The sequence below is a fragment of the Manis pentadactyla genome, chromosome 14 (assembly GCF_030020395.1).
Source record: "Manis pentadactyla isolate mManPen7 chromosome 14, mManPen7.hap1, whole genome shotgun sequence".
Taxonomy (NCBI): Eukaryota; Metazoa; Chordata; class Mammalia; order Pholidota; family Manidae; genus Manis; species Manis pentadactyla.
The window spans coordinates 88,544,325-88,570,578 of NC_080032.1; the positions used below are offsets into that span (position 1 = coordinate 88,544,325).

A 26,254-nucleotide genomic window follows, 5' to 3' on the forward strand; every position below is an offset into this window, starting at 1 on the left:
TGGCATTCTGCTTCTGTAGAGGGATCTCGTTCTACGCTGGGTGTAGCTTACTGTTTGTCAGGGTTGGTACACTGCTTCATGAGCTGCTCAGGGCCACTGTTTTTCAGTTATTTCACTATCTCAACAAGACTAGAGCTGCCGTCCCAGTGTTTTCTGATTCACTCTCACATGTCATAAGCTGACAAGGATTTTGTTCTTTTCTACAGCCGAGAGCAGGAGAGGTTATAGCTTGGCTAAGGCCAATCTGGAAGTGGCAGAGCCCAAGTTTCACCCAAGTCTTTCATTTGTAAACCCAACGTCCTTGGAAGAGGGGGAAACGTTTGGTCATTGTCTAGAACTGTGTTCAGATCCCTACCCCAGCACTCAGTAGCTGCAGGTGATGCATGATGTAATTATAATGGGTAATGTATAAAATAACTTACAAAAAGCTTTTGAGAAAATTCAAATCCTAGTTCAGTAGACTTTTCCTGTTTTTTTTCTTTATCCTCAGACACGTCTGTTATCTCCTATGGCTTCTGTTTCGGCGTGATTTTAGGAAACACCTTTGAGGTTCATAGGGTAGTTGTTAAGGGGCAGGTGGCTTGAAGGGTTACCGCCCCGCGGTCACAGTGCAGCCTGGGACTCAGCTCTTTGGCTGTTGGCTGGACCCGTGGTGGAATCTGAGAAGGGCCATTTAAGTGGAATGAACCTGGTAATTCAGTTCTCCTATTCTAGGAACCAAGATTAATTAAACATAGTTTTAACACCTTTTCAGCTTTGCTTACAACATGCTCAGAGATTCAAGACTATAATTGCTGCCAGCTCTCTGAAAAAAATTCCTATCCTCACGATGACTCCAGAGAAATAACCTAAGGGAGGAAAGTATCGTGCCCTCTGAGTACTCCGTGCGGAAGACAAGCCCACCCGACGTGCATGCACCGGCAGGAAGGACCACTCTCGGGCTTCTCCTCATGGTGCGGACAGCCCTGTGCCCCTTCAGTCCCGTGCAGGAGCGGAGCCCAGCCCCCCTCAGAGTCCCCAGCTCCCTCGTGGAGGGACGGTCCTCTCAGGAATCCTTGAGAGCCAGAAAAGGGAGACACTTGGTGCTGGGCAGGGAGGCTTTGCTGTGGACTGGCCGGATGAATTCAGCTCGGCCTCCAGAACACTCACGCTGCAGGGGAGCCTCGGAGCCGGCCTGGCGCCCTCACTCACAGAGGGAAAACGGCCAGGCGCCTCGCCTGCCTGGAGGAGGAGGAACCCCGGGGCCGGTGTGCTCTGCACGGTCAGCTCTGCGGTGGGTTTATGTTAGACGAGTCGTCGTCCTTCCTGATGTCAGTGCTTCGTTCATTTATCTAAAGACACTAAAACAAGTGTCAGCATTGAAAAGAACTGGTTTCACATTATTAATAGTACTGTTTGTTGTCTGGAATCCAGTGCTTCCAGGGAATGGACTAAAATCCACTTCCAAAGTTGCATAGTACCTTGGGTGCACAGAGCAGTTGGAATGTGAAATTTCCTCTGCAAAAAGAAGAGTTAAGGCTAAAATGAATCCCTAAAATCAGGATACTTGACCCCCTCGCCAGGTCTGTTCAAAGAGAGTAAATCGGCTCTAATCCTGTGGCCAAGTCTGTATAGATTCAATGTCTTTTCTCCTCATTTCCTTCCCAAACCGGTTTGTGAAAGCCACCCATAAACTCCATTCCGCTGCTGAAGTTGACGACTGTGTCCCCTTGGCAAACAGGAGCTCAGAGGTGCAGAGCTCAGTTGCTGCTGCTCATTTCTCCTTGGCCCAGTTTCCCCAGGAATCCACAGGACGTACAGGAGAGTGCCCTCTGGTTTTTGATAGTTCCAAAAAAATAGCCAGAGCATCTACACAGGCAATTAGCAGCTTTTCTCATTTGACTAATTAAAAAGGATTTTTATCATAATTGTGTTACCAGCATTGAACTGATAATGAGGCTTTTAGTGGAATTTTTTATCCTGGTCATTCTTCTTTGTGCATACAGAAGAGGCCACATGTGTTTCTGTAAACGGTGATCAGCTGGGCCTCCCCTGGACACGCCAAGGGACAGGGGACTCAGCTTCCAGCTCCTGAGTATGTATCCCATGTGCTTGGAGACTTGCTGATGGCAAGCTCATTTTATTCAAAGTATTTCAGAGACATTTGAAGAGTTGCTGGTATTTAAAAGCTGGAGGATTTTGCCAAAGTTCAAGTTCCTAGTTTTTTCCTGAAAAATCTGAAGGGCTAGTGACACTGGTTCTTTTCCATGGCGGTGGCCAAGCGTCCATTAGGAAAGCAGACCCAGTAAGCCAGGTGTGCTCACCCGGTCAGTGCCTGTGCTGAAGCCCCCAGGGACTCCGGAAGCAGGGCCCCACCACCCAGGGGCGTGCAAGGAGAATCTAACAGTCTCGGGCCCCCAAACACTTTCACTGCCCCTTTAAAAAGGCCCACAACCCAAGTCGAAGGTGAGGGGGTAAGACAGAAATGGCATCTCCTTTCACTTTGGGTACTTTTTATTTAACTCGGGAACTGGAAAGCAAAGGGTCGGGAACAGTGAGTGCGTTCGCACGGTGAGTCAAGGAGGGCTGACAAGGCTTCTGCGACATTTATTTTGTCTGCATCCCTTTGTGGGCTTTAAGCACAATGTTCCCCATTTTGATCTGAGGTGAGGAAAATGCCCCTCTTAAGTTCTGCTTCGCACATGTAGAGATTAGAGGCAGGGTTTTAGCATTTGATGTTTGTCTTGGGACCAAATTTCAGAGTTTAGTGACTGACCAGAGACTGTACACTCTTGTTAACTAAATCTGTGAACACTATTTAGTGACTATATGCTTAATTTTCTTGCCTAATCCTTTGAGAACTGCAATGCAAGGTAGTCACTTCCCTTTCCTCCTTGTAGATAGTCGAATTTGTTTTTGCAACTGACCAAGATTTAAAAGCTTTAGAGATTATTCACATTAGTATTGGTGAATAAAAATTTCTGCATCTCCTTGAACCTTTGGCAATCCACGTAACCCCTTACATGAGATGAGAAAACAGGTGGTGGCTGCCGGAAGCCGATGGAACTGATCTCTGGGATTTGGGAATGATGGGAAAGCTACTGAGGACATTGACCAGGCTTGAAGCATTACCTGCTTGCTGGCTGTTCTCCGTCCTTTCCCAGATGCCCACTGTCCATAGCACGGGTTCTGAAAAGGTCGGGAAATCGGCTGATAGGTGAGAGTGTGAGAGGCAAGCAGTGTGACCATCAGCCAGCAGAGTTCCTGGAGGAGAACTGGTGCTGCCATCAAAGATTTACACGCACGACCTTTGTCCCAGTAATCATGCTGCTCAGAATTTACGTGCACGTGGGCCAGGGCAGGATAAGGCATCTCAGAGGACATCAAGTCCATCATTAAGGAACTGGTGAAGGAGATGATGGGAGTTCCAAAAGTGGACTTAGGCAGTCACTGAACAGATGAGGTAGACCGGTTTTACATCTGACATGGCATGTCCACATACACAGGAAAAAAGTAAGTCTCAGCATAGTGTGTATAGTTTGCTACCATTTTAAAAGGGATACATGCTCGGAAGGACACACCAGAAGTAGCTAATAGTGGTTACTTCTGGAGAGAGAACTGAGGGACCGGGCATGAAGAGGGGCAAGGAGACCCCTATCTTCTGTTGTTTGCATTTTTTCCCCCATATGCATGCCTTTCTTTTTCATTGTCAGTATGTATGTAAATGAAGCAGACTAGGGAAATGACAGTTACTAAGTCAAGAGCTTTCTGACCTCTGGCATATGTCTAGCCAGACTTATGACACCCAGTCTATCCAGGGGTGGTGTGGGGGTGTTGACCTCTGCTTCCCTGTGGGTTCACATCCCTCCCTGCCAGGGCCTACTAGCTTTTCCCAAGCTGGTGAACGTGGCCAGCTTTGTGCCTCTGCACCTCAAGTCCTACTCCCCAGCTACTCAGGGGCAAGTGATCTGCTGAGAGAGCAGGGGCAGCAGAGCCGATCACACCTGGACAGAAGGCCGGCATGGGGGAATCTGGGGGTGTCTGCAGAGGTTTGTGTTCAGAAAGGTTTTCTGTTTAGTAAGCGTTTATTAAATGCCTTCCTAAAGGTCCAAACACCACTAGGGCCTTAGGGCTGAAAGGTCTGTGCAAGAGGGGCACACACTGGAACATCAGCTCATGAGTTCAAATCTGAGGTGTCGACTTCAAGTTGTCAGTGGCAGAGCAGCCTCTGATTTTAGGATTTAAAAGAAAAACAACATAACCGGAAGGCTCTATTTTCAGAATTGCTGCTAAAGGCCAACAAGTTAGTGGGAAAGAAGGGATGAAAAGGAACCTCCTCTCTGCAGATAGTAAATCTACAAAGTCCTCTGCCCCAAAAAGCAGATGTTTGTTGTTTTGGACTCTTCCTGTGAGATAGTCACCACCGTGCTGAAAATGGGGGTGTTGGGGGGTTGCCAGGGGGAAAAAATTCACCCGAACAGCTTCTACTTGTTTTTTCCATATATTCCAGGGGTATGTGTGGGTTGTTGGTTAGTTTTTACATTTATACAGTTTACATTGCTTGACCCATAAATAGCACTCATAAGATCATTGGGGCCAGATTAAAGAGTATTTACATAGCCCCACCATGCATAGGGAGCCTTTTTAACATTGAAAAAAAAAAAAATTGAACTTCCATCACTAGGCAATATAAATCTGACCACCTACACTTACACACGCTGACTAAATACAAGCGATCATTTCCTCCGTCAGTGCAGTGCCTGGCTCCCCAACAGACCTAGCGCTGCAGTGTAACACCTTGCGATTCAGGGATATAAAAATATCAGCTTTAAAATCTGAACTGTACAGTATGTACATGGATATTTGCACCATTAAATTAGGAATACACTTAGTCTATGAAATACTACATTATAAATAGCAAGTTTTTTCAGTCTGTAGCTGGAACTAATACAATGTTTACCTGGCTAATGAAGATGGGAAGGGGATGAGGTGGCCCCACGCGATGGGCTGCGCTGGGTCAGTGTGACTGTGTGCGTGTCGCAGACAGACCGACCAGAACCCGGGCCGACCTGGCGTGGACGGACGCCGGCACTCTTGTGTTACAAAGGCGGCTTTAGTTCACTGTCTTAGATCAACCCCCGTCCCCTCTCCCCACGACAGTCTCTTGCGATCTGGAGACGAAGGCAGCCGTGTAAAACCGCGACGGACCACCAGGCACGCGATGCCGCGTCCGCCCGGAGGAAGCACGCCGTCCCGAGGGGGACCTGGCGCCGGGCAGCAGCCGGGCCTCCTTCCCACGGGCAAAGCGCTTTTAACTAGTTTAGCAACTTTCCTATGGGAGCGAAAAGAGGTGACTTGAGACGGTTGCTGGCTAAGCCTAAACAGGACGCCAGAGCCCCTCGGTTAGGAAATGATACAGTTTTTGCCCTTGTGCCCCTTTTTCTTCTTGGATCTGGTTGTCCTCTGACCGAACTGGGGCGCGGGGAGCACAGGAGCTGGGCCGGAGAGGCCGTCCGGGCAGTAGGCGTGCCTCTGCGGCCGCGGCTGGGGGATCGGCTGGCCGAGGAAGTAGCCCTCCTCCTCCGAGTCGGAGGACGAGGAGGACGACGAGCCCCAGGGGTCGTCGTCGCCGCCCAGGCCCGGGAAGCGCCACCCCGGGCTCCGCAGCGCGCAGTCGGACGAGGCCTGGGCGTACTGCCCGCAGAGGCCCGCGCCCCGGCCGTAGGCGGCGGCCTCCCGGGCGCCCCTGCTCCGTATGAACGTCTCGTAGCTGTCGGGCAGGTAGAAGCGCCCCCTGTCCCCGGGGGGGGCCCTCCTCTCCGCGGCCAGGTCCAGGGCGTTGTCGGAGCGGGACTTCCTGCTCCTGCGGTGGCGGTGGCGGGGCGACCGGGGTCCCCGCTCCTCGAGGTGGTGGGCGCGCCGCCGCGTCCGCTCGCTCATCGGGGGCTGCCGGACTTCGAGGCTGCAGCCTCCGTAGTCGATGACGTCGTCGGAGAACTTGACCTGCTGGGGCCTGGACTGCGACCGGGACCTCCTGAGCGCCGGCAGGTGCGCCGGCTTCTCGGCAGGCACCGCCTTCTCGGGGCACAGCTCGGAAGCCAGGCTCTTCAAGGACTCGGCGCTCCTGTGCAGCATGGAGGAGTTCAGAGTCCCCATGTTGCTCATTTTCTCACAATCTTCTGCCTCCATTTCCTCGAAGTCCTGCAGAGAATACAGCGACGGTCTCGGCTTGCTCTCCCCATCCACCGAAGCCCCTGGGAGAAAAGCCAAGCCAAGATGTGAAGCTCAATCATCCTAATATTCTGCAATTATTACAATAATTATTACAGTAAATACTGAAAGGAAGCACTTCAAAGACGATTCTCCCACATTCCAGTATCTGACTTACACCCGAGGTGACGCAGGCGTTTTGTTACCGGTACGAGGGCACAACCTGAGCGGCGGTCGCAGCGCATCACCCCGGCGGCAGCGGTCCGGGGGCTCTTCGCGAGTCCCCCGAGGGTCTGCGGACACGACCTGCAGGCACTTCCGCCCCTCGGTCCGCCGAGGAGCAGGCCGCCTCACGTGAGCTTTTGTGGGGTCAGCCCCTCCCTTTGCACCCCATGACCGCCTCGGTCCTCCTCGTCCACCTAGTTTTCCGCATTTTATACCTACAGGCGGTGGTGGCCAGGGCCGCATCCCGCCCACAGCCCGTTGTGGCTGAAGGTCCCCCTGGGGCGCCTCCCGCCTGTTCTCTGTATGCTGTGTGCGGTGCCAGAGAAGCCGCCGTGAGAGCGTGTGGTCCAGAAAGTACCATCCAGCCCTTTCTGGGAGAAGCTGGCCAACCCCGACCTAGTCCTTCATCCAGTCTTCCCCTTTGACACAGAATAACTTCCAGAGTAATCTCATTGCAAAATTAATTTTTAAAATAAATTAATCTCCTTCCTTAAAACTGATCTTGCTCTCCTCTTTTAACAGGGCCCAGGCAGGTCAAGACAAACGAACATCACCAGCAGACTGACTGCCAGCAGGGAGTGGTGACGGCTCCTGTCAGCTGGGACTATGTGACTTCCTCCTTCCCAACAGAGGCCTGCTTTTCAGCCCTGTTGTTAAGGACTGTCAGCCCTGACACTTTACCAGATGATGTCTGGTTTTGATAGGAAATGTTAAAATACCTAACGTATGGCCCAGCAAGCCCAGAGGTGCTTAGTAATTCAGTCTCCCGTACCATTCTCAGCTCCCCTCTCTTGCCGGCCTTATCTGTGACAAGCCAACAGAACTGGGGGGCATACTGTGTTCCCCTCGTTGCCCCTGCAGCATCTGGCTCAGGATCAGGCCCGGTACTGAGCAGCCCTGAAGCTCTCCTCTCTTACAGTAACGTAGCCTTTATGGAAGGACTGATGTCATTAATGTGGCCATAAAACCAGCCAGGTGGCGGCAGTATTTCTGGGTGCAGAGACTTAGCACACATAGGAGCTTCAGACCTGGGTTCCAGGCTCAGTCCGGCCTCTAAAAACCTATGTAACGTTAGGCATTTAGCCTCTCGGTAATTCAAGTTTCCTCATTTGTAAAATGCAATAAATATCCACTCTATACAGTTCAGGGTCATTTTAAGGATAAAATGTGGGTAACTCCTATGAATGTGCCTGAAACCATTAATGTGAAATTATTTTATAGTTTGGGTAAAGAGTATTTGGCTCTTTCTGAGCTATCTGGTGCCACAGGGCAATTCAGGAAAATGCCAAAAATGTTACGCATTTATAAAGTGTGCAGACCGATTCAAATATCTTCAATTTGTACAGCATAATCTAGAAGAATGCAGGACCTTTTCACAGATGCAGATGGCATTATCCACATAAATTAATTTCCTCCTCTTTAAGTAGTAATACCTACTTAAAAAGGTTGTATCAAAAATATATTTTATATATGTGCACGCATGTATGTATAGGTTTGTTCTATAGTGTTGTTTGGCATTGAATGGAAACTCCTTCCTCCCCTTACCCTTCAGTTTTAAATGACACAACCCCTACTGGTACTGAACCGGGACTTTGGGAAGAAACTTTCTAGCGGCGTTTTCAAATGCCCATGATCCCCAGATGACACACCTGTGATGTTAGACAAAGCCAGAGAATCCACAGAATCCCGAACGCTCTGCTCTGCCTTCAAGTCTGACAGACACTCCAGGGAGCCTGCGTACCACTGGGTCTGGTCAGGGCTGTATCCCGAAGCCCCGTGGTCCAGGTCCAGCTCCTGCAGCCTCCGGCTGCTCGCGGGGCCTGGGTGGCTGCCGTAGGCAGAGTCACCCAGCCCATCTTGAGACTGTGCCCAGTACATACCAGACTGGTATTTTTTACTTGCAAGGCTCTGGTTATTTTGCTTTAACTCGACCTTATTTTTAACCATGTTGTCAGATATCCAGTGCTCACTGGCTCGAATGTCCATGTCACTGGGCTGCTGCTGGAAGAGGCTTTTATCACCAAACTTGAGGAGGAGCTGCGTCATATAATCTTCATGCTCGGCCCATTCTTCGGGGTCTTCTGGGGTTCCGTGCTCTGCCCTGCCTTTCCAAAATTCTTCATTGACAAAACCTGCTCCCTGCCTGGAGAGACTCACATCATCCAATTTCCGAGAAAGGGTATCGTCAGCATTGCCGGAAAGGCCTGGAAACTTGTAGTTCAGAGCAGGGGACAAGAGGAGGGACTGTCTACACTGATCCGCTGACCGACTGCTTTTGCCCATCCGGACACTTCTTCTGGAGTCTCTTGACCGTGCTGACTGAAATGCCGAGTCGGAAGAATCAGAGGCATGGACATCTTCGCCGAGACTGCATGTTTTTGAGCAGTAAATCTGACCTTGTTTGGGAAGGAAGGGACATCCCAGCAAAGAGGCTTTACACTGGGCACAAGAAAAGCAGGCCTCTGTAGCGTGCCAGTGCTGCCCATCGTAGGTCATCTGTGCATGGTCCACACCTGTTTGAAAAAGGACAGAATAACAGGCTGCAGTTCAATCTTCAAACAAGGGAAAAAGGGAGAAATGGAGAAGGACCCCGGGCACACAGGAGCTCTCGGGAGGTGGAAGCATTTCATGCCTTGCTGGCTTGTGGTTCATTCAGGCACAGTTAATTCTCATTAATTGCAGAGCCCATATTAGCAAGTTTTCCTACTTGCTAAAGTTTAATTGCAACCCCAAAATCAATACCTGCCGAGGTTTCACCATCGTTTGCAAACACGTGCAGAGTGGGGAAAACTGTGAGCTGGTCAGTACACATGTTCCCAGCTGAGGTCAAGCAAAGCGGTGCCCTGCCTTCTGTTTCAGCCGCCACACTGCCAGCAGCTGATACACTGGCCTATCTAGACCATGTTTCCTTTGCATTTTCATGCTTTCTGTTACCTTCACTGTTCAAAGTGGCCCCCGAGCCTAGTGCTAAAGTGCTGTCCAGGGTTCTTAAGCACGAGGAACAGAAAATACATGTGTCAGATGAGCTGGCTCTGAGTTCAGTGTTAATCAACAATATATATTAGATAAGGTGTCTTTAAGCCAAAAATACATGTGACAAGATATGATGTACTCTTGATTAAAATGTGACCAGAGGCTCCGAGGAGCCTCACCCTGCATTTCCCACAGGGGCAATGATTCAGTGTTGACTGATAGAGGGGAACTTAATGCAGCCACCACAAATGACAAGAGCTGACTATCCACTGGTCAAAACTCATCACATTGAAACACTGAAGACCTGTACATTTCACTGTATGTAAGTCACACCTCAACTGGAAAAGAAAGAAAAGACTTGACAGGCACTGACAGACTGGGCGTGCGGGGCAAGCTCACCAATGTGCTGCCCGCAGGCCTCACAGTACTCGGCGTACAGGGACTCGAAGCAGCCGCAGCAGAACGGGCGGCCGTCCTTCATGATGTACCTCTGCCCTCCTAGGACCGCCTCGCACTCCAGGCAGCAGAAGTGTTTCATGTGCCAGTGGCGACCCTCAGCTTCTGTGCACTCATCGGCAAAAATTATCTTGAAAGAGAAATATGAGACCATAGGGCAAAAGAACATCTTTGAGTGCTGTTTTAAAGGCTAAGTGACTGCATGTTTTGGGCAACTGACAGACACTGGCTCTTCAAGAAATCAGACAGCTAACCTTGTTTCTGACAGCCTCAAGCGTAAATTAACTTGATTTGGCTACAGAACAGGAGCAGGAATTGAAAATGTTGAAAGAGAAACTAAATGCTTGCTTAAGTTTTAAAAAAACAAAACATTTCTATATTGGAGACAATTCATTTGGTCACATTTTTGCCCAACCTTGGTTGAACCAAGCTAAGATCACGTGCTACACACTCGGCTTGTAACTTATTTCTCCCTAACAGTCCATCAAGAGCATCCTACTTATCAGTGCACAAAGACGCCCGCTGCCTTCCCTTGGTCAGCTGTGTGTCACTCCACTGTGTGAAAGTACAGGGCGACCGTAAAAACACAGAGAACAAAAGCAGGCGGTATTCTGCTCGCATGTGACAGTGGAACACTGGCTGACTGGAAGTTTATTTTTCCCAGTGCTCAGGGTGAGCTCTGTTACCTCGTCACATGCTGAACACCGTGGTTTGAGCAGCTCGGCATGGTGCCGGCCGCAGTGGATTTTTCCATCCTGATAAAAATAGATGAGGTCGACGAGCAGCTCGCTACACGTGAAGCAGACAAAACAGGAAGGGTGCCAGCACACGCCGGGGCCCGCGCGGGAGGCGAACACTGCAATTTCACCTCCATTTATCTTCAGCCCACACTAGAAACAAAAGGATTTGAATTTAAAATAATCCTCCTTTAATGACTAGGTTCTCAGTGTTTCCCATGTTACACTAAACCCCAAATTTGTCAGGAAAGCCTTTATATTTGTCCCATCCTGTTGGTGATTAAATAGTTCTTCAGTGCTGGACTGAGTGTGATTCTCAACTGGAATGAACATGCCTCGGATAAATCACCACCAGACGCTTTCTAGGAACGGCTTCATCTGACTCACGCTCGGAGAGGTCTTCCCGAAGGGGCCTCCTACTGGATACATTTCCCACCCTGGGAACGGCCAGGAACCATCGGTGTGTCTTCGTTATGTCTGTATCTCGTGAACACTAGGTGAACCCTAGCACCCCCTCCACGCCAGGGCCCGACAAAAGGCAGGGTTTCGCCCGACGTTTACCTACGGACAGACTGGCCACCCTGTCATACACAGCAGTGCGGCCAGTTATCATTCACCCCCATTTAAGAAAGAGCCAAATTGCTCTTCTTTCCCTTTTCCTTTCTAGAGGCTGTTTCGGGCCCACGCCTGTGTCTGCCCCGTCACTTACCCCGGCTCACTGCGCCCCCCCCACCCCGGGCACCCGTCCGGCGAGGGCTACCTGCTCGCACACAGCGCGCATTGCTGCTCTGGACAGAAGCTTAATGGTTCCTCTTCCAAGTGCTTCTTTCTTCCGCTGAGCGCTAAACACTTGCAATTCTTTTTTCTCCTCTTCACTCAAGGACTGGCAGTACCGCACCTTCACAGGAGGGGAGACAGAAGCACGGCCCTGGGGCGGACAGTCGCCCTCACCAGTGCTTAATTCCAGGGTTAGTTTCAGGAAAACAGCACGTTTAGTTGCGTGCCCCATGTATCCCCAATTTAGAGACGACACCGTATCTTTTGGCACCAAATCTTGCAGCCTCTTTAGCAAAAGGGAAATACGGTTTGAAATTACAGCTTTTTTTTAAAAAAAAAAATGAAATGGTTAAACTCTTATCAGAGACACTAAAACAATTAAGACATTAACCTTTCTACAAAAGATTTAAACTTAATTGCCACTTCCACTCTGCTCTCTACAGCACCCAGCTCTCCTGCAGGTCTGAGCTATGGTGACGCAGGGACTGGGGAAGGGGCAGGGGAATCTCAGGAATCCGTAGGCTCTGACGAGTGGTGGGTGGCTGCAAACACTATAAAAATCAACTTGTGTTAAGTTTATTGCACAACACCCTTTTCTCTCTCAATGGAAAGCTGCATTCTTCAGCCGAATTTTAACTGAAGGAAGGCAGAAAGAGAGCCCGAGTCAGTGAGGGGCTGGGTCTATGAGAGTCATTTCAATGCTCAGTGTGTGATTTTTTTTTTTTTTCTAATTAAGCCTTCTTCCTGTTCTCTTACCTCATTATCATGTGGTGGCAACTGGTACAAAAGCTGTTTAATTCGATGTTTCTCTCCAAGGCTGTTAACGTAAGGAACCTTCTCCTCTGGTAAGCAAGCAAAATAGAGCTGGATCTGCACAAGAGACCGAGAGGATGTCAGTGCACAGAAAGTGGACATCTTTGCTTCCTGCCCACGTCACAAAGCTGCCTTCCCCTTCAGGCGCAGGGTCTGGCCTCTGCTGGCTGACGAGCTCGGCTGCACCGCGGCCTCGGATACCTAGCGCCCGGCTGTGAAACTGCTCTTTAGGAACGAGACTTGCAGTGGCAGTAGGGGCATCATAAATCATGCGCCATAAAACAGGCACATTTCTGCTCCTTGGCCAGTCTGCTTAGAGAGCCAGGGGAGAGCTGCCGATGCCCGCAGGCCGTGTGACCACCCGAAATCTGGCCACGCAGGCCCCTGCCTTGGCCCCGAGTTGTACATGTCACAGAGACAGAGCTGTTCGGTTAAACTCTGTCGCCCCCCCCCCTTATCAGGTTCTCTCAAGCATCTGAGTGTCACTTTCTAAATACTTGGACTCAGTGTCCCTGAGACTGGAGGGGAGCCACCCCGAGCTGTGCTCAGTTCATTTGGGAAGGAGAACTCGGGGCCTGGCTGGGTTTTTCCCTGTTGTATTAAAGGAGAGGGTCCTGCAGGTGCTGGGAAGGAATAAAGGGGCTCAAGGAAAAAGGTGAGAGGAGGTAATCGGGGCCCGTCTGAATGCCATGTACAACCCACCCCACTCAGCTGAAAGAAGGGTTCTCCTTCAATAAGCAGTTTGTCAAAATACTGCTTTCCTAACCGGCATGCCAGGCATCCACCCTGCCCTCTGCATCAGCTGCACAGGCGGGTGCGCCAGGTTCCGGCCTGGCCCCAGAGGGGTGAGAGACCCTGCTCTCAAGGGAGGTCCCCCAGGCAGGAAGCAACTGTGGCCCAGAGGCAAACGCGCACAGAGTAGCGTCTTTCATTTCAGGTCACGCCTGGGCCCTTAGAAGGAGACCTGTCACCTGGGGCTTCTAAGTCCATCATGTAAATAAGACTGCTGGGAAAGTAAAATTGGGCATCTAGACTGTTCCTGTCTTGCTTACCATAACAATACAAAGCACAGAATTAACTTAAGTTTTCCCAATTCACACTGTGTGGTATTCCTTCATGTGCAAGGTTATCCAAGGTCAGATGTCTCAGGTGGCCACTCACAGCTGTTCGGTTCTTCTAAAGCAAAAGCATTGCTGAGAACTGGTGTGGAAACTCTCCTTCCTTTTATTACCTTTCTATTGTTACTCAAGTTTTTTAAAAGGCTAAATTCCTCTCCCTCCCTCCAAAGGGATTGGTCAGAAACCCACGGAACAAACACGTAGGCAGTTATCCGAACGTCACTCATTGCAGCAAAGAGCATCAAGAGAGGGCTTCTGGACCATGAGCCCAGGAGGGGCTGAAGACTCACGGAGAGACTAAGGATGACCTTGAAAAGCAAACTGTTAAAACTCGACAGAGAGGAGGGAGGGCTGAGGGGCAGCATGTCAGCGTGCAGGGATGTCCTAGACTATTTCTCTCTCATTCTTAAAAATCTGAAATCTCGCTGAAAGAAAGAGCACAGTGGATGACGGCTCCTACCTGCTCTGGCCTGAGGCCCGGGGGCACCCAGGCGTACTCCTCCAGCGCGCAGCCGGAATCATCGTCTGACGTGGAACTTCTCTGGCACCCAAAGGCCAGCTTGCTCATTTTGGGCTCCATCTCCAAAGGCATGCCGATCAAGTTAAAAGGCCGGCTCCTCAGTCACAGGACGTCAAGCAGTGGCTGCTGTGGACAGTCCATGAGAGAAGGGGACTGAGAACCTGAGGGCATGACTCCCACCCTCCCCAAAACTCTGTTCCAGGCTGCATGTCGCGCAGCTGGGCCCAGGGAAAGTCACCCAACTGCGAGTGTCCCCACCCCCAGGCCCAGGCCCACACCCTTCGGAAATAGCCCCCTACCAACTCAGCATTCAGAAAATGCTGCCCAAACTCCCCGGGCTCCAGTTGCCTTTAGAAGGTTCCTCTCTACACGCCATTCATTATCAAGGTTCCTGAGAAAATGGCCGTGTGGACTTCCTGCCTTTCCCACAGATGAAACCCCATGGCGACCTGTGGGCTGAGGCTAGCCATGTCGGGCTTGGGCCGCCCCCTGCCATGCCCGCTCTGTGCCAGGACCAGTGGCTCCAGGGACCCCACTCTGCTCCCGATTTTCCTTGGCAGCTTTTCCAACTGCCCACGGGGCTGCTGAGCAAGACTGCTTAGGTTTCAGGCTTCTAATCAAGTTTGGAGAGACACTAAACTTGGTTTACTCATTGAGAAGGAACAGCACACTTAAACGCGTATATAGCACGTTAAGGCCACAGCCTTTACTATCTATGGGCTAAAGTCAGCCAGACGTCCATTAACGAATTCCTTCAACAAAAAGAAATTGAATCCAAGCACTGGGCTGAAATGAAATCAAGCTTGGTAACCATTAGGCGCTGAAGTGCGTTATCAGCAGGCATTACTGACAAGTTATGCGGCACCTACTATGTGTGATGGCCCATCAGGCTGCCACTGGGTGGAGATGGGGTCCCAGCCCTGCAGGGAAAGGCCCCTCAGATGAAGGGCTATAAAGCTGTGACACAACAGTCTGCCCTATAGCCCGGGGACTCTGTTTTCACCATTTATATTCCTTGTAAGATTCTTCTGATTTTAAAAATCATCTCTCATCCTAAGACACTAAGAAGAAAAAACGATACAAGAATCAGATACAGCTTTTCATATTTGCCCCTTTTCTCCACCAAAGGAAGAAAGCAACCACACATAATCAGCCTGACCCAAGTTTAGAGAGAACAAGGCTCAGGGAAGCTAAGTGACTTGCCTGAGGTTACACAGCTAAGCCAGTCCAGTCACACTACATGCCTGACATGAGACTTCCAAACAGTCCTCCTAAAATTCCCATTTTGTCCTTAAAAAATTCTCTCACTTGCTTAAACAAGTGGGAAAGGCAGGGAAACCTCAGCCTGAAGCTGTCCTTTCATGGCAACTGTCAATGCAACTCTATAAAGACTTACGTTACAGGAAGATGGTACCTATTCCAACCTGTGATTGTTACAACTTATGGTTTTTCCTTTATAAATCAAAGAACATTAAAAAAATTGAAGTTATAGCGGTTCACAAATGGAAGGCCAGTCATCCAGTGGCTACACTCTTTACTGCCTGGAGGAGCAGTACCACACAGTGGATATTATTCCAACTAATAAATTCAACTTTCATTCACCCTGAACAGAAGTAAAGACGACCTCATTTCCTACACTACCGCTGGGAGCCTGTGGCCTTTTAAACACGTCGTTTCACACAGGTGCCATTCACTCGTGTCTCGACTTAGGGAAGGCTTTCTAAACAAGGGCATATTCCTCTTCCTTCTCAATAAAAAGGATGTGCAAATGAAAGAAACTATTTCTTGGATAGAGTCTTTCCTTTTGCTTGAAAAAAAAAACAAAACAACTTCCACATGTCAAAGGAAGAGAATAGGTGCCTTCAATGCAGTTCAACCTGAATGATGAAGTATGTACGTTTGTCCCTTGCCAAATACAGCAAGAAGAGATGCTGCCCTGCAGAAACTTACAAAGAACGGAAATATTAACTAGAACCTAAAAATTAAATGTCCCTGTATCCTAACACAAAACACTGGAAATTAAGACAGGCCACGGGTTCTCCGGGCCGGCCTGGCGACGCAGAGGCCAAGGGTCTGAGTCCCTTACAGCTGTAAAGGAATGATCCCCTGGTCAGCCTGTGCAAAGGGTGCCATACATTACTGTGCCAACCAAGGACAGTCACCCTTGGCCCCAGCAGCCACCATCACGCTTCTCCCTCCCAGTCATCGGCACCCGCTGCCTCACCACAAGCCCTCGACTCCCACGCGGTCATCCCGCTAGGACCCAGTCCTGGACAGCGAGGAGCACAACTGAAGTCACTTCTGTCGCGGGCAGGGCCTTCGGCTCCATCTGCCGGCACCCTGGCAGCCGCCTCACTCTGTACCCGGCCTGGCGTGCACGTTATGACTGAATCACATCAAGCAGCTCAAGGAAGGTGTATCCTGCTCAGCAGAGGAGGCAACAGCCTCAGATATAAAGGGTTGGGGCCTCATCCCACCAGTTCCCTGTCCTCTGAGAACTGGCCATGCTGGTGCGCCACAGACACGACGACGGCGTGACTCCTGGGATGCAGTCCATCTTGCCCAGAGGAGGCATTTTGAGAAGAACATACAGTCCAAACGGATTATAAAAATTCAATGGCCTCATGAGCTGTTGGTTTGGAGTTTATTCTGGAGAAAGTTTCTTTTTCCTTTTTATCAGAGAATAATTACTTAAAATGGCAAAACATGACACTGTTATTGGCCAGGTGACATAGCATGGCCGCCACTTACCAGGCTGTGATGAGATGCTTCATGACCACGAGCTACTTCTTTTTTACCTGATAATACAACAACTTTAATTTGGATTTTTCTTTTTTCCTTTTTAAATTACCTGTGCATATGCATGGCAGCAGACCCAGTGCACACATTCGTAAGCCTATCACCGTCTCAAACTGCGCTGCATGGAAGCCGCTGACAGCTGAGCATGATTCCTGTACTTGTAATTGTTACAGTAATAAAGGTGATAAATAGAAGTGATCTCACAAATACCCCTCATACGGGCACTGACGTTATGACGTGATTTTTGCCTTGACAGCCCACTAGAAAGGGGGCCTTATGCTCTGGGCCATGGTGTTCCTGATTCCTTCTAAACGTGGTTGTGTTTGTTCTACCAAATTGCCACCTTTCAGGCTGAACACAAAAGCATGCGTGACTTACATCAAATAGAATTCCACTGACTTCATTACCAGGAGTTGTCTCTTAAGATCGATCAGGTGAAATATGGACACATTCGGGTTTACAAATGAGTTGAATTATAAAGAAAAGAGAACTATTTCAAGTTGGGGTTATGATATAGAGTGAAACATTTTTCTCAAGATTTTTTTTTTTTTTTTGGAAAACCACACAGGGACAAGAGTGGTCCTCTCCTCTACCTTGTATTTTATTTATTCTTGTGAATTTCTATTTTGATGCTGTTTCAGAAAAGAAGTTGCAGGAAGGGTAAGCACCTCCTTATAGCTTTTCCCTGGACTCATCACTTGCGACACTTCGCTTCCTTTATCATCATCAACCTCTTTCTCACACACACTCTGTGTAAAAAAAAAAAAATATTTTTTACATTCTTACGTAACTACAACAGTTAAGCATGGTATCTTTTTAAAAGATATATTAAATTTTTAAAAAATGTGCAAGGCATCCTGTTAGGTGCTAAGTAGAATAAAAAGCTAAAACAGCTCGAGCCGTCAGTTTCTGTGATTATTCTGAGGCAGGGTTACCTTCCTGGTCTTGAAATGCTGTAGCAAACTGCACGAAGCCGGTCGCATGGCAACGACGATCACACAGCACGCGGTCCTGAGCTAGGTTTGCCCCTGCCAAGGGAGTGAGCGAGCAGGACCCACCCCTCTCCAAGGTCTCTCTACAACCTGGATGTGAACATGCGTCATAATGCAGGGGAAAGAAGTGGAGCGGCTTTCAGGTACGGGTCTGTTTGGGTGCCAGAGGCTGAGCAGGAAGGAAATGTGTAAGGAAACAACAGCTGAGCCAACGGCACCGTCAGAGGTGGCACCGAGCTCCGGCACGGAGGACAGGCGTTTGAATTCCAGAAAGTCATGAGTTACCTGCAGACACTATCTCGAAGGGAAGACAAACCTCCTCTGTAGAAGTCAAGGAGAGAAATGAATGACAACGGAAGAACAGGGCATGGACACGAGGGGAAGAAGCCCAAGTGTGAGGGGAGAGCAGAGATGTTTTTTCTTAGAAAGGCAAAGATTGCAGTGGGAGTTTCCCGAACAAGCCACGCCCCAGAGTGGAGGGCGTCCGTCCCCTCCTCCGGCCTTTCTTTCTCTCCCTTCAGAAGTCAAAGAGCTACTTCTCACCGTTGAAAGAGACTCAAAGGCAGACCGCTCGCGGGTGGATGACTTCCCAGTCGTCGTGTGACCAGCCGGCCCGGGGGCCCGAGCAGGAGTCCGGGGATGGGATCCGGGGCTCGGCGGCCGGCAAACACAGCCCTGACCTGGGCATTCCTTTGAAAGCCAAACACCGAGGGGCCTGTTTCTCCAAAAACAGCAGTAATTTTCCTTCCAAAAATAGTAGAGGGAAGTGAAAAGTTTTAAAGAAGAAAGAACTACATTAATATAAAGAATCACAGTTACTACTGACGTGCCAGCTAGCATCGTTCCTTGCACTGTGACTACGCAGATTTTCTTGACACTGGCCAGGGACATGTGAATTGGAACATGAAATAAAGAGCGAATGTCGAGGCCCGAGTTTCACCTTCTAGTTTGGATCTGAGAGGGCTCTAGCTTCCTGAAGGGCAAACAATTTTGAAAAACTTCGGGCACCCTCCTCAGTTCTGGACTCAGCCTCTACCCAGTCCTTCCACAGTGTCTACAGGGCACGAGGGTCTTTCCAGGTGTCCCAGGCAGACAGAGCGGCAATCATGAGCCCAGTATGCGCTTGACTGTGAGCTGCACCCACTCCCCAAATTCCAGTGTGGCCTTGTTCATCCAACACCCTGACACAAAGGGGGGCTTCCTTAGGAAATTAACTTTCTAGATCCATTCACTCCTTCATTCATCCTGAAAGACCATTACCAAGAGGTTCTGGGACGTAGTGAAAGAAGACCAACTGACATTCACTCCATTAAAAACTAAAACTAAAAAAAAAAAGTAGCTACCATGATAAGAATGGTTCCAAATCCTATTACACATTTCCTTGCTTTCTTTAATAGTGGTTTGTGTGTCAGTCATATGTGATCTCAGCCTTTGGCTGGTCATTTGCTCCCGTTCTGCACGGAAGATGAACAGCAGGAGAACGCTGGCCTCAGGATCCGGAGTTGTCAGGCGGCCATCCAGCCGGGAGCGGCCCGGGGGCCTCGCTCCTCAGCAACAATGCGAGGGGTTCAGGGCTGCCTCACAAGGCAGAGTTTGTGTCTGCGACTGCAGGGCCCAGACCCGTGACTGTAGGGTGACCAAGCATTTTACAGGTTTTTTTCTCCCTGTTCTCACATTTGAATTCCTGCCACTTCCGTTTTTTATTAAGTAAATACCCTTTTTCCTTTGCCTGCACTGACAACCTCCAAATCTTTTTTAGTTTGTCACTTTCAATATTCTGTAAATAGGCATCTGCAGCTTGAAAAAATGTGTACGAGTACACGGAGTAACTACCCTGTGGACAATGGCTTACGCCTTCCGTGCGCATGGTTATCACTACTTAAATAAGATAATATACAATATGTGAGGGTGTTACTCAAACTGAAAGCAGCTTTATTATTTTGCTCTGCTATTTTGGTCACTTGGGGATCATTTATTTTCTGCTGGGCTCTATGGTACTTCCAGGATAGCTGAGAATTAGTATTTTCATTTACCTTGGCATACACATAAATGAGCCTTTACTATTATTCCCTAAAAAGCTTAGTAAGTCAGTATTGTCTATGAAGGTCCAGGGGCAGTAAAAAGTCTACATTTTCAATGGAAGACAGATTCTTCCAAAGAAGCAACAATTGATGGCAATCGTAGCCCTGACATTTTCAATAATCATATGTATCAGGCGAAGACTTTGGACGGAACCATCGAGGCAATGGGAAAAGACAAAAGCCATGTTAGGAGAGTGCCACTCCTGTCTTAAAGGATATTAATAGGGTAGTGATGGTCAGGAAAGGGATCAGGAACCTGGGAGGCCCTATTACTCCACTGTCACCCACATAAATGTGATGGCTTGGGAGCTAAACAAAGAGAAATTGGGCCAAAGATAGTTTTCCGTCTTAGGTGATTGACAAACCATGTACCAATATGGAAATACTACCCAGGCTAGTCAGAAAGGGAGTGAGGACTTGTGGGGGTTGAAGAGAATAAGTTCAATTAGGTACAGATTGAGATTATAACTGTGTGTCAGTTCTGGTATGGTCCCTACTAATCATTTTCTTGGGACAAGTCACGAAATCAAATCAAAATCATGTGAACAGAAAACAGAGTAATTTTCAGTGCCTGCCACTGAACATGAAGAAGTCTGAGGTCATAGGCCTAACTGTAAATCCCTCCCTGTGCTAGTTCCCCTGTGAGGACTCCTGCAGTCTTGCAAGACCCCTGCGTGGACATGCCCAGGGAGCTTGGAAACTCTTTGATCACCAAAGCCCAGGGCAGATACTGATTTGTGGAGTCAGTGGGGCTGGCCTTCCGTCCATGCCCCCTGCTGCCGAGTGCCTTCCGGTGGGCCACAAACTGCCTAACAACTTCTTTGTTCGACTGCTTGTCAACAAGGTCTTAGGACACAGAAGAGGCCGACCCCACACAGCCATTCAAGACCTACTCTCATTCTTCTAGGCTTAAATGTGCAGGTGAATTCCATTTAACTACAGACTCATCTGGTCCTAGGAAACCTGCTAACACTCCCACTCTTTTCAACACACAAAGATTACAACCCTATGGATATGCGTACTTCCTTGTTTATGGTGTCCTTAACTCAAAGCTAAAAAAAAGCCAGAGACCTATAAAAGCCATAGGTATCAAAACTGTTAACAACGAAGGCTTGAATTTCTAGTAGACACACTAAACTGTTAGCGCTTTACAGTTTTCACACACCCACAGGGCACTGGGTGCCTATGTGGGCTGAAGGCAAAAGTCGTTGCCTGCAGAGCCCCATTCAACCACCTCGACTGAAATGAACCGCGGAGGGAGCTTCGCAGGGGCAGCGAAGGTGTCCGAAGACACAGCCCAGGGAGCCGCCTTTACTGAAAGCACCTCACCCAGCAGCTAGTGGCATTAGGCCTCGTGCCCTTTGGCATTTTCTATATTTTCCAGGTAAACCCTCACCCATTTTCCGCCAGCGAGAGGCCTGTCGTGGCCACGCCATGGCCAAGAAGCTGTCCATTTTTCCAAGAGGAAATGGGCTCTGCAGGGCTCCCAAGCACTGATTTCACGCACACACACATCCCACGGCAGCCAGAGGGCCGAACAAACGCAGGAAACCCGCTGACAGCGCGGCCCTCGCCGGACGGCGGCCCGGGGTCGGGCACCTGAGCACGCGGGGCGTCCTCACGGGCCGGGCCCCCGCCTCCCGGGGCCGCGCTCCTGGCAACGGCGGCCCCAGGAAACGCGGCCAGACCGGCCCCCGTGTACACACAGACTCGGGTTTCAGCCGCCACCTGTCGGCTCCCGAACAACACGCCTCTTTGTGAGGCGCAGGCGCCCGTCTGAAACCAGTTCCCGGAGAAACGCTCGGGCCAAGGGCTGGAGACGCGCCGCCTCGAGCTGCAGAACCCGGTTCCGCCCGCGGCGCGGCTCCCGACAGGCTCCGGGAGCCCCGGGCGCACCGCGCTGGGAGCCGCGCGGCCGGCGTCGCCTTCCCCGGGGACACGCGGCGGGCGGGTTCCGGGGCCACGACCGCCGTCGGGGCCCCGCCAACCCATACCCGCCGTGGGCCCCCGCTCCCCTTGGGGCCGCCCCAGAGCACCCCGTTCCTTAGGGCCGCCCCGGGGCACTCCATCCCTTAGGGCCGCCCCGGGCACCCCGTCCAGTAGGGCCACCGAGGCCGTCGGAGCCCCGCCCAGCCTGTGCCGCCCCGGGACCCGAAGCGCCCCTGCGCCCCGCAACCCTGGCCTCGGCGCGGCGGCGGCTCGGGCCGCGAGGGGGCGCCCCGGACCGCGGTGGGACCGGTCCTGCCAGCCCGGCCGGCCTCCCGCACCCGGCGGGCGAGCTCACCCCCGGCGGCGGGCGCTAAGCCCCCGGGGCGCGGCCGCGGCCCCGCTCACCTCCGCGGACCCCCTCACCTCCGGGCAGCCCCGCCGAGGACGCGCCCGCGGCTATCGCCCGAGCCACCGCCCCCACCCGCGCGCCCGCCCTCCGCGCTCCCGGAGGGGCCCCTGGCCGCTTCCGGCGCGACTCACCCGCCGCCGGCCCGCAGGCGCCCGGCCCGCACATCCCGGCCGCGGTGTCCCCGCCCCGCCGCGAGCGGGCGTCCCGTCTCCGCGGCCCGCGACCTTCAGGAGCAACCGGAGCCCGCGCACCCGCTCCCACCGAGCCGCCGGCCCCGCCTCGCCGTCCGCGCGCCAGGGACCGTCCCTGCCGGCCGGGCCCCCCGGGCCCACGTGCCGCGCGCTCGGCCCGCCTCCCGCAGGCGGCGCCGCACCCCCGTCCGCGCGGTTGGGCGGGCACGGGCCCCGCAGGTGCCCCTCCCGGGACCCCCGCCCCCGGGGCCCCCTCCGCCCGCGCAGCGACGGCGGCCCGGCCCGAGCGCCCTCCGAGGGGCGCATTACCATGTGAATCCCTCCCCGAGGTTCGGGCCTGTTGGAGGGACTCCTGCCGCTGAGCACAGGAGATTTTCATCAGTAAATAACAGCAAAAGGGGAGCCGGGTCCCGGGATGCGCGTAATCAAGCTCGTGAATAAGAGTTTTTATAACGAGGTGAAGGGAACCCCATTACTCAGACTCAGGGACGTGCCCCACCTTCAAGGCTCATCCTGCGCCCGAGCAGCACGTCCCGGGAGTGCGTGGGTGCCTCGGGGGGCTGGGCGCTCGCCGCCCGCAGAGAGGCCGCAGAGCAGCGGCGGGACCTCAAAGCAAGCCCAGAAGGAGAAGCGGGAGCAGCAATACCAACAGCAGCGGTTATCCATCTCTTTTGAACGACAAATTCAATTCCTACGGCAGAATGCCAAGGTAAGGCAGAGAAAAAGAACACTTAAGAGCTTTGTCAGTGTATAAAATGCGAGTAAATGAAAGCATCTTAAAATGGTCACCAGCCCCTTCTGCATCATACCTTTTTCTAGGTTTAAAAAAAATCTTTGTAACATCAGGATTCCTTGGGAGTGATTTGCAACATAGACGTTTCTGCAGTGGACAGCTGAACAATGGCCCATTGTAACTGATTTAAAAATACACAAACACTTGCCGCAAATAGAGCAGTCGAGTAAATACCTCTGAGGCCCGGGTCTGTTATCTCTGCCGCAGAGCCTGGCAGCTGAGAAGCTACTTTTAACTCACTCCTTTAAAGTGGCAGAGACCAAAAAAAAAAAAAACAATAGCTGTGGCTCGGCTGGTAGACTGATTCGGAAACACTTACTCAGACAGCAGGATTTGTAATTCAAATAGACTCTGTCGGCCAAGAGATTCCAGTTTTGAAGACGGTTCCCGAACAGTTTTAATCCACAGCCCCTCGGCCTTCAGGTGGTAGGGGGATTTGTGGGAGGGCTGGGGGCGGACTTTAAAGGGCACCCTCCATGGAGCTGCGGAATTAACCTTGACTACGCAGGACAGATTCCCTTTTTCGTTCTTCATTCGGTTTGGGTTTCCTCAAGGAAGTCATCAGCTGACAGCATCTATAGGGCAACTGTGCGGTCAGTTAGGGATTTAACCCAAACCCTGAACTATCGTATCGCTACGATGAAGGTCCGGCCTGGAGCAGTGCTTTAAGCCAGTGGGTTCTTTTGGAAACGGCTTTCAAAGGAGAGCTGCACAGTAGCCAAGGCCACAGAACCCTCCGACTCCAGACCATAGCAACACTTAACCATTATTAAACGTCAGCCATCGTTAAGTGCACTTCCTCTAACGCAGTTACTTGAAAATACTGTTACATTTTCAACAGGTACTATCAGCCTTATTGCCCATTGTACCTGTTTTTACTGATGGAACAGTTTGGGGACACTTAAAAGCTTCCTACTGGTGTTCAATCTGAATGCAAGCGGCGTTAGTCTGGTGGGAAAGGCATTGTTATTGTCAAGGGTGAACTTAAGGCAGGATGGAGAAGGCCCCCAGCCGGCATCGTTTTGTGTCAGCAGGTGGAATATTCACTGCTTGCAGATCACACTTGACGGGAGGCTGAGAAAGGAAGCCCAGAAATTCATAGCACTTAGTCCCCTCACCCCATCCTGGTCTCTGCTCTAGTGCGACCGCCCCAGGAGGCCTTCTCCACCCTCCCTCAGCCCCAGTGTCACCCCGCCCTGCTGTTCACAGTATTCATCTTTATAGCTTCGCTTGACATTATACATCTACTTGTTCACATTCACTAGAAAATGGGGGCTTTGGGGGTTCACTACTGTATTGCCAGCACCTAGAATCATGCCTGGCCTGTAGCAGACAAGTTCAATAAACATAAGTAATGTGGACAAATGAGTTTTGAGTATTCTCAGGCCCTCACAACGATGCCATAACTGAACACCCAAGTCCGTTCCTAACCTAAAACCAGACCGAACTGCAATGTCCTAATGGAGGCGACAGACAGAAAACAGAAACACGCCAAAGCAAGAGAATGAAGAGGCTGCCCATTTTATGGAATGCCAGCCCGCTCTACTGGGTCTGGTGGAAAGAGAGAAAGTACGAAACACAGAGCGAACTTTGGTGCGATTCCTTGGTTCTCCTGGGATTTGTACAGTGACCTTGAGGTCCCTTCTGCTCTTTGCCTCCGTTTTTTCAATTGTAAAACAGACCTTTTTAATTTCAAGAGTAAGGGTCGTTCTTGGTCTCAGACACTTGAAGGATTTTTAACTAGACGCCAGCAATCTAGGAGGCACCTAAGTGACTGGAGGTCTGTAAGTTTCTTAATAGAAGAGACAGGTCAAGGGCTCTAATAATATTCATCAAATGACATCTCACTCCCTAAATTTAAGGGGCAGATGGCACATGTAATATAAGTAGGGTGACAGTGTTACTCTTCAATGACAGCTGTCTAGGACAGCAGCTCGGTTGTTCTGACCATGGGTGGAATTTATTAGGTACTCCACTGTGTACAGATAGGCACTGGAGGAAGCCCAAGTGACACCTGTATATAGGGTGGGATTTCTAATTAAAATGGCCTTTGAAATTAAAAAAATTAAGGAGTCACAAAGTCATACAGTTTTAGAGCTGACAGCCCTACATCTTGTCCAAATAAGGAAATGATTTCCAGAGAAGTAATCACAAGGATTCTTCATACTTGTTACCAATTTGTCACCACTGGAAGTCCCTTTCCGTAAAGTGTTCTTTCTTCTTAACTTTAAACATTTCTGTTGTGCCTGCTAGTAGGCAGTACACCCTGGTGGGTCACTGAGTCTTCGCCAACCCCAGGTACCATTAGCTGAGCACACCCCCAGGGAAGGGCCTCAAGGCGGACATCAGCTCCTCTGCAGAGTGAACAGGCATGATGGGCATCTTATAATAGGTTGCAGATTCTCTAGGCCTCCAATTATTTTCTTTCCCCTTTGATCACATTTAAAGCAGTGTGATTAGAGAGCATTTTCTGTACCCAACCCCTCTTTACATTTACTGCTCCAAGCCTCCCAGTCACCTGTCGCCTCCCCGCCCTCCCACCTCCTCCGTGAATGAGGTGAATCCTCGCTCCCCAAGTACCCTGCTGCCCAGGGCTTGGAGTCAGGAAACTGAGGTCTATTCTATCAGTTACTAGCTTTGTGACATTGGAATAAATCACGTCCCTAAGGTCTACTGTCTTCTGTTTCTAAAAATGCTAGTGTTTGGGCTACGTGAACGGTCAGAAAGTGTGAGGCGGGAACACAATCCGCTTTTTAGCTAAAACAGGACTCTCAGTAAAGAAGCAGATGAACGTGAACTGCTCTGCGGACGCTGCGGGCTGCTGCTTCCCCAGGTCCTCCCCAGCCCTCCCCCACCACGCCCCCGACTCAGCCCCCAGGCTTCTCCATCTCGCTGGGGGCTCCTAGAGGCCCCACCAGCGCTCACATATTCTGAGTCTCTTTAAACTCAGTAGCTGGTTATGCCACTAATACCAGAAAGGTATTTACAGCTGTCCTGACCAGAACCTAAGCCCAAGCTGGGTGAGACAATATGGGATCAGGTTCTGTCATTTGACTTTTGTTCAGGGTTAAAACTTCTGGTAAAAACCGGCAGCCATCTTTGCCCACCCCATCTCTCTCTCCCAACGATTCTGAAATATCCCTTTCCCCCCAAGAAAGGCTTGTTACTTTTCATGGACAGATAATTATAGTAGCAGTCAGGCACCCTGACCTTAAAGTTCTTCAATTTTCTCAACTCCAGTAGACCTGTGGT

The 26,254-nt window shown here is 50.7% G+C and overlaps 2 protein-coding genes across 6 annotated transcripts in view; one reads left to right on the forward strand and one right to left on the reverse strand.

Moving 5' to 3' along the window:
* PPHLN1 (periphilin 1) overlaps positions 1–1,599 on the forward strand; it is a 100,436-nt gene extending 98,837 nt beyond the window's left edge. The window contains exon 12 of the mRNA XM_057491723.1: positions 755–1,599. Within this exon, the coding sequence (XP_057347706.1) occupies positions 755–791 (37 nt within the window). The 3' untranslated portion in view covers positions 792–1,599. The remainder of the gene's footprint in view (positions 1–754) is intronic.
* An 876-nt stretch (positions 1,600–2,475) lies between these two features.
* The window catches only part of PRICKLE1 (prickle planar cell polarity protein 1), a 92,587-nt gene continuing 68,808 nt past the window's right edge, over positions 2,476–26,254 (reverse strand). For 3 of the 5 annotated variants that reach the window (XM_057491720.1, XM_057491722.1, XM_036889288.2), the window contains 7 exons: positions 13,749–13,934; positions 12,114–12,227; positions 11,341–11,478; positions 10,530–10,733; positions 9,787–9,973; positions 8,064–8,927; positions 2,476–6,233 (listed from right to left, as the gene is read on the reverse strand). In XM_057491720.1, the coding sequence (XP_057347703.1) occupies positions 5,383–6,233; positions 8,064–8,927; positions 9,787–9,973; positions 10,530–10,733; positions 11,341–11,478; positions 12,114–12,227; positions 13,749–13,880 (2,490 nt within the window). In that variant the 5' untranslated portion in view covers positions 13,881–13,934 and the 3' untranslated portion in view covers positions 2,476–5,382. Of the gene's footprint in view, positions 6,234–8,063; positions 8,928–9,786; positions 9,974–10,529; positions 10,734–11,340; positions 11,479–12,113; positions 12,228–13,748; positions 15,204–22,149; positions 22,306–26,254 lie in introns of those variants that run through there. The other 2 variants (XM_036889289.2, XM_057491721.1) reach the window with 2 other exon arrangements.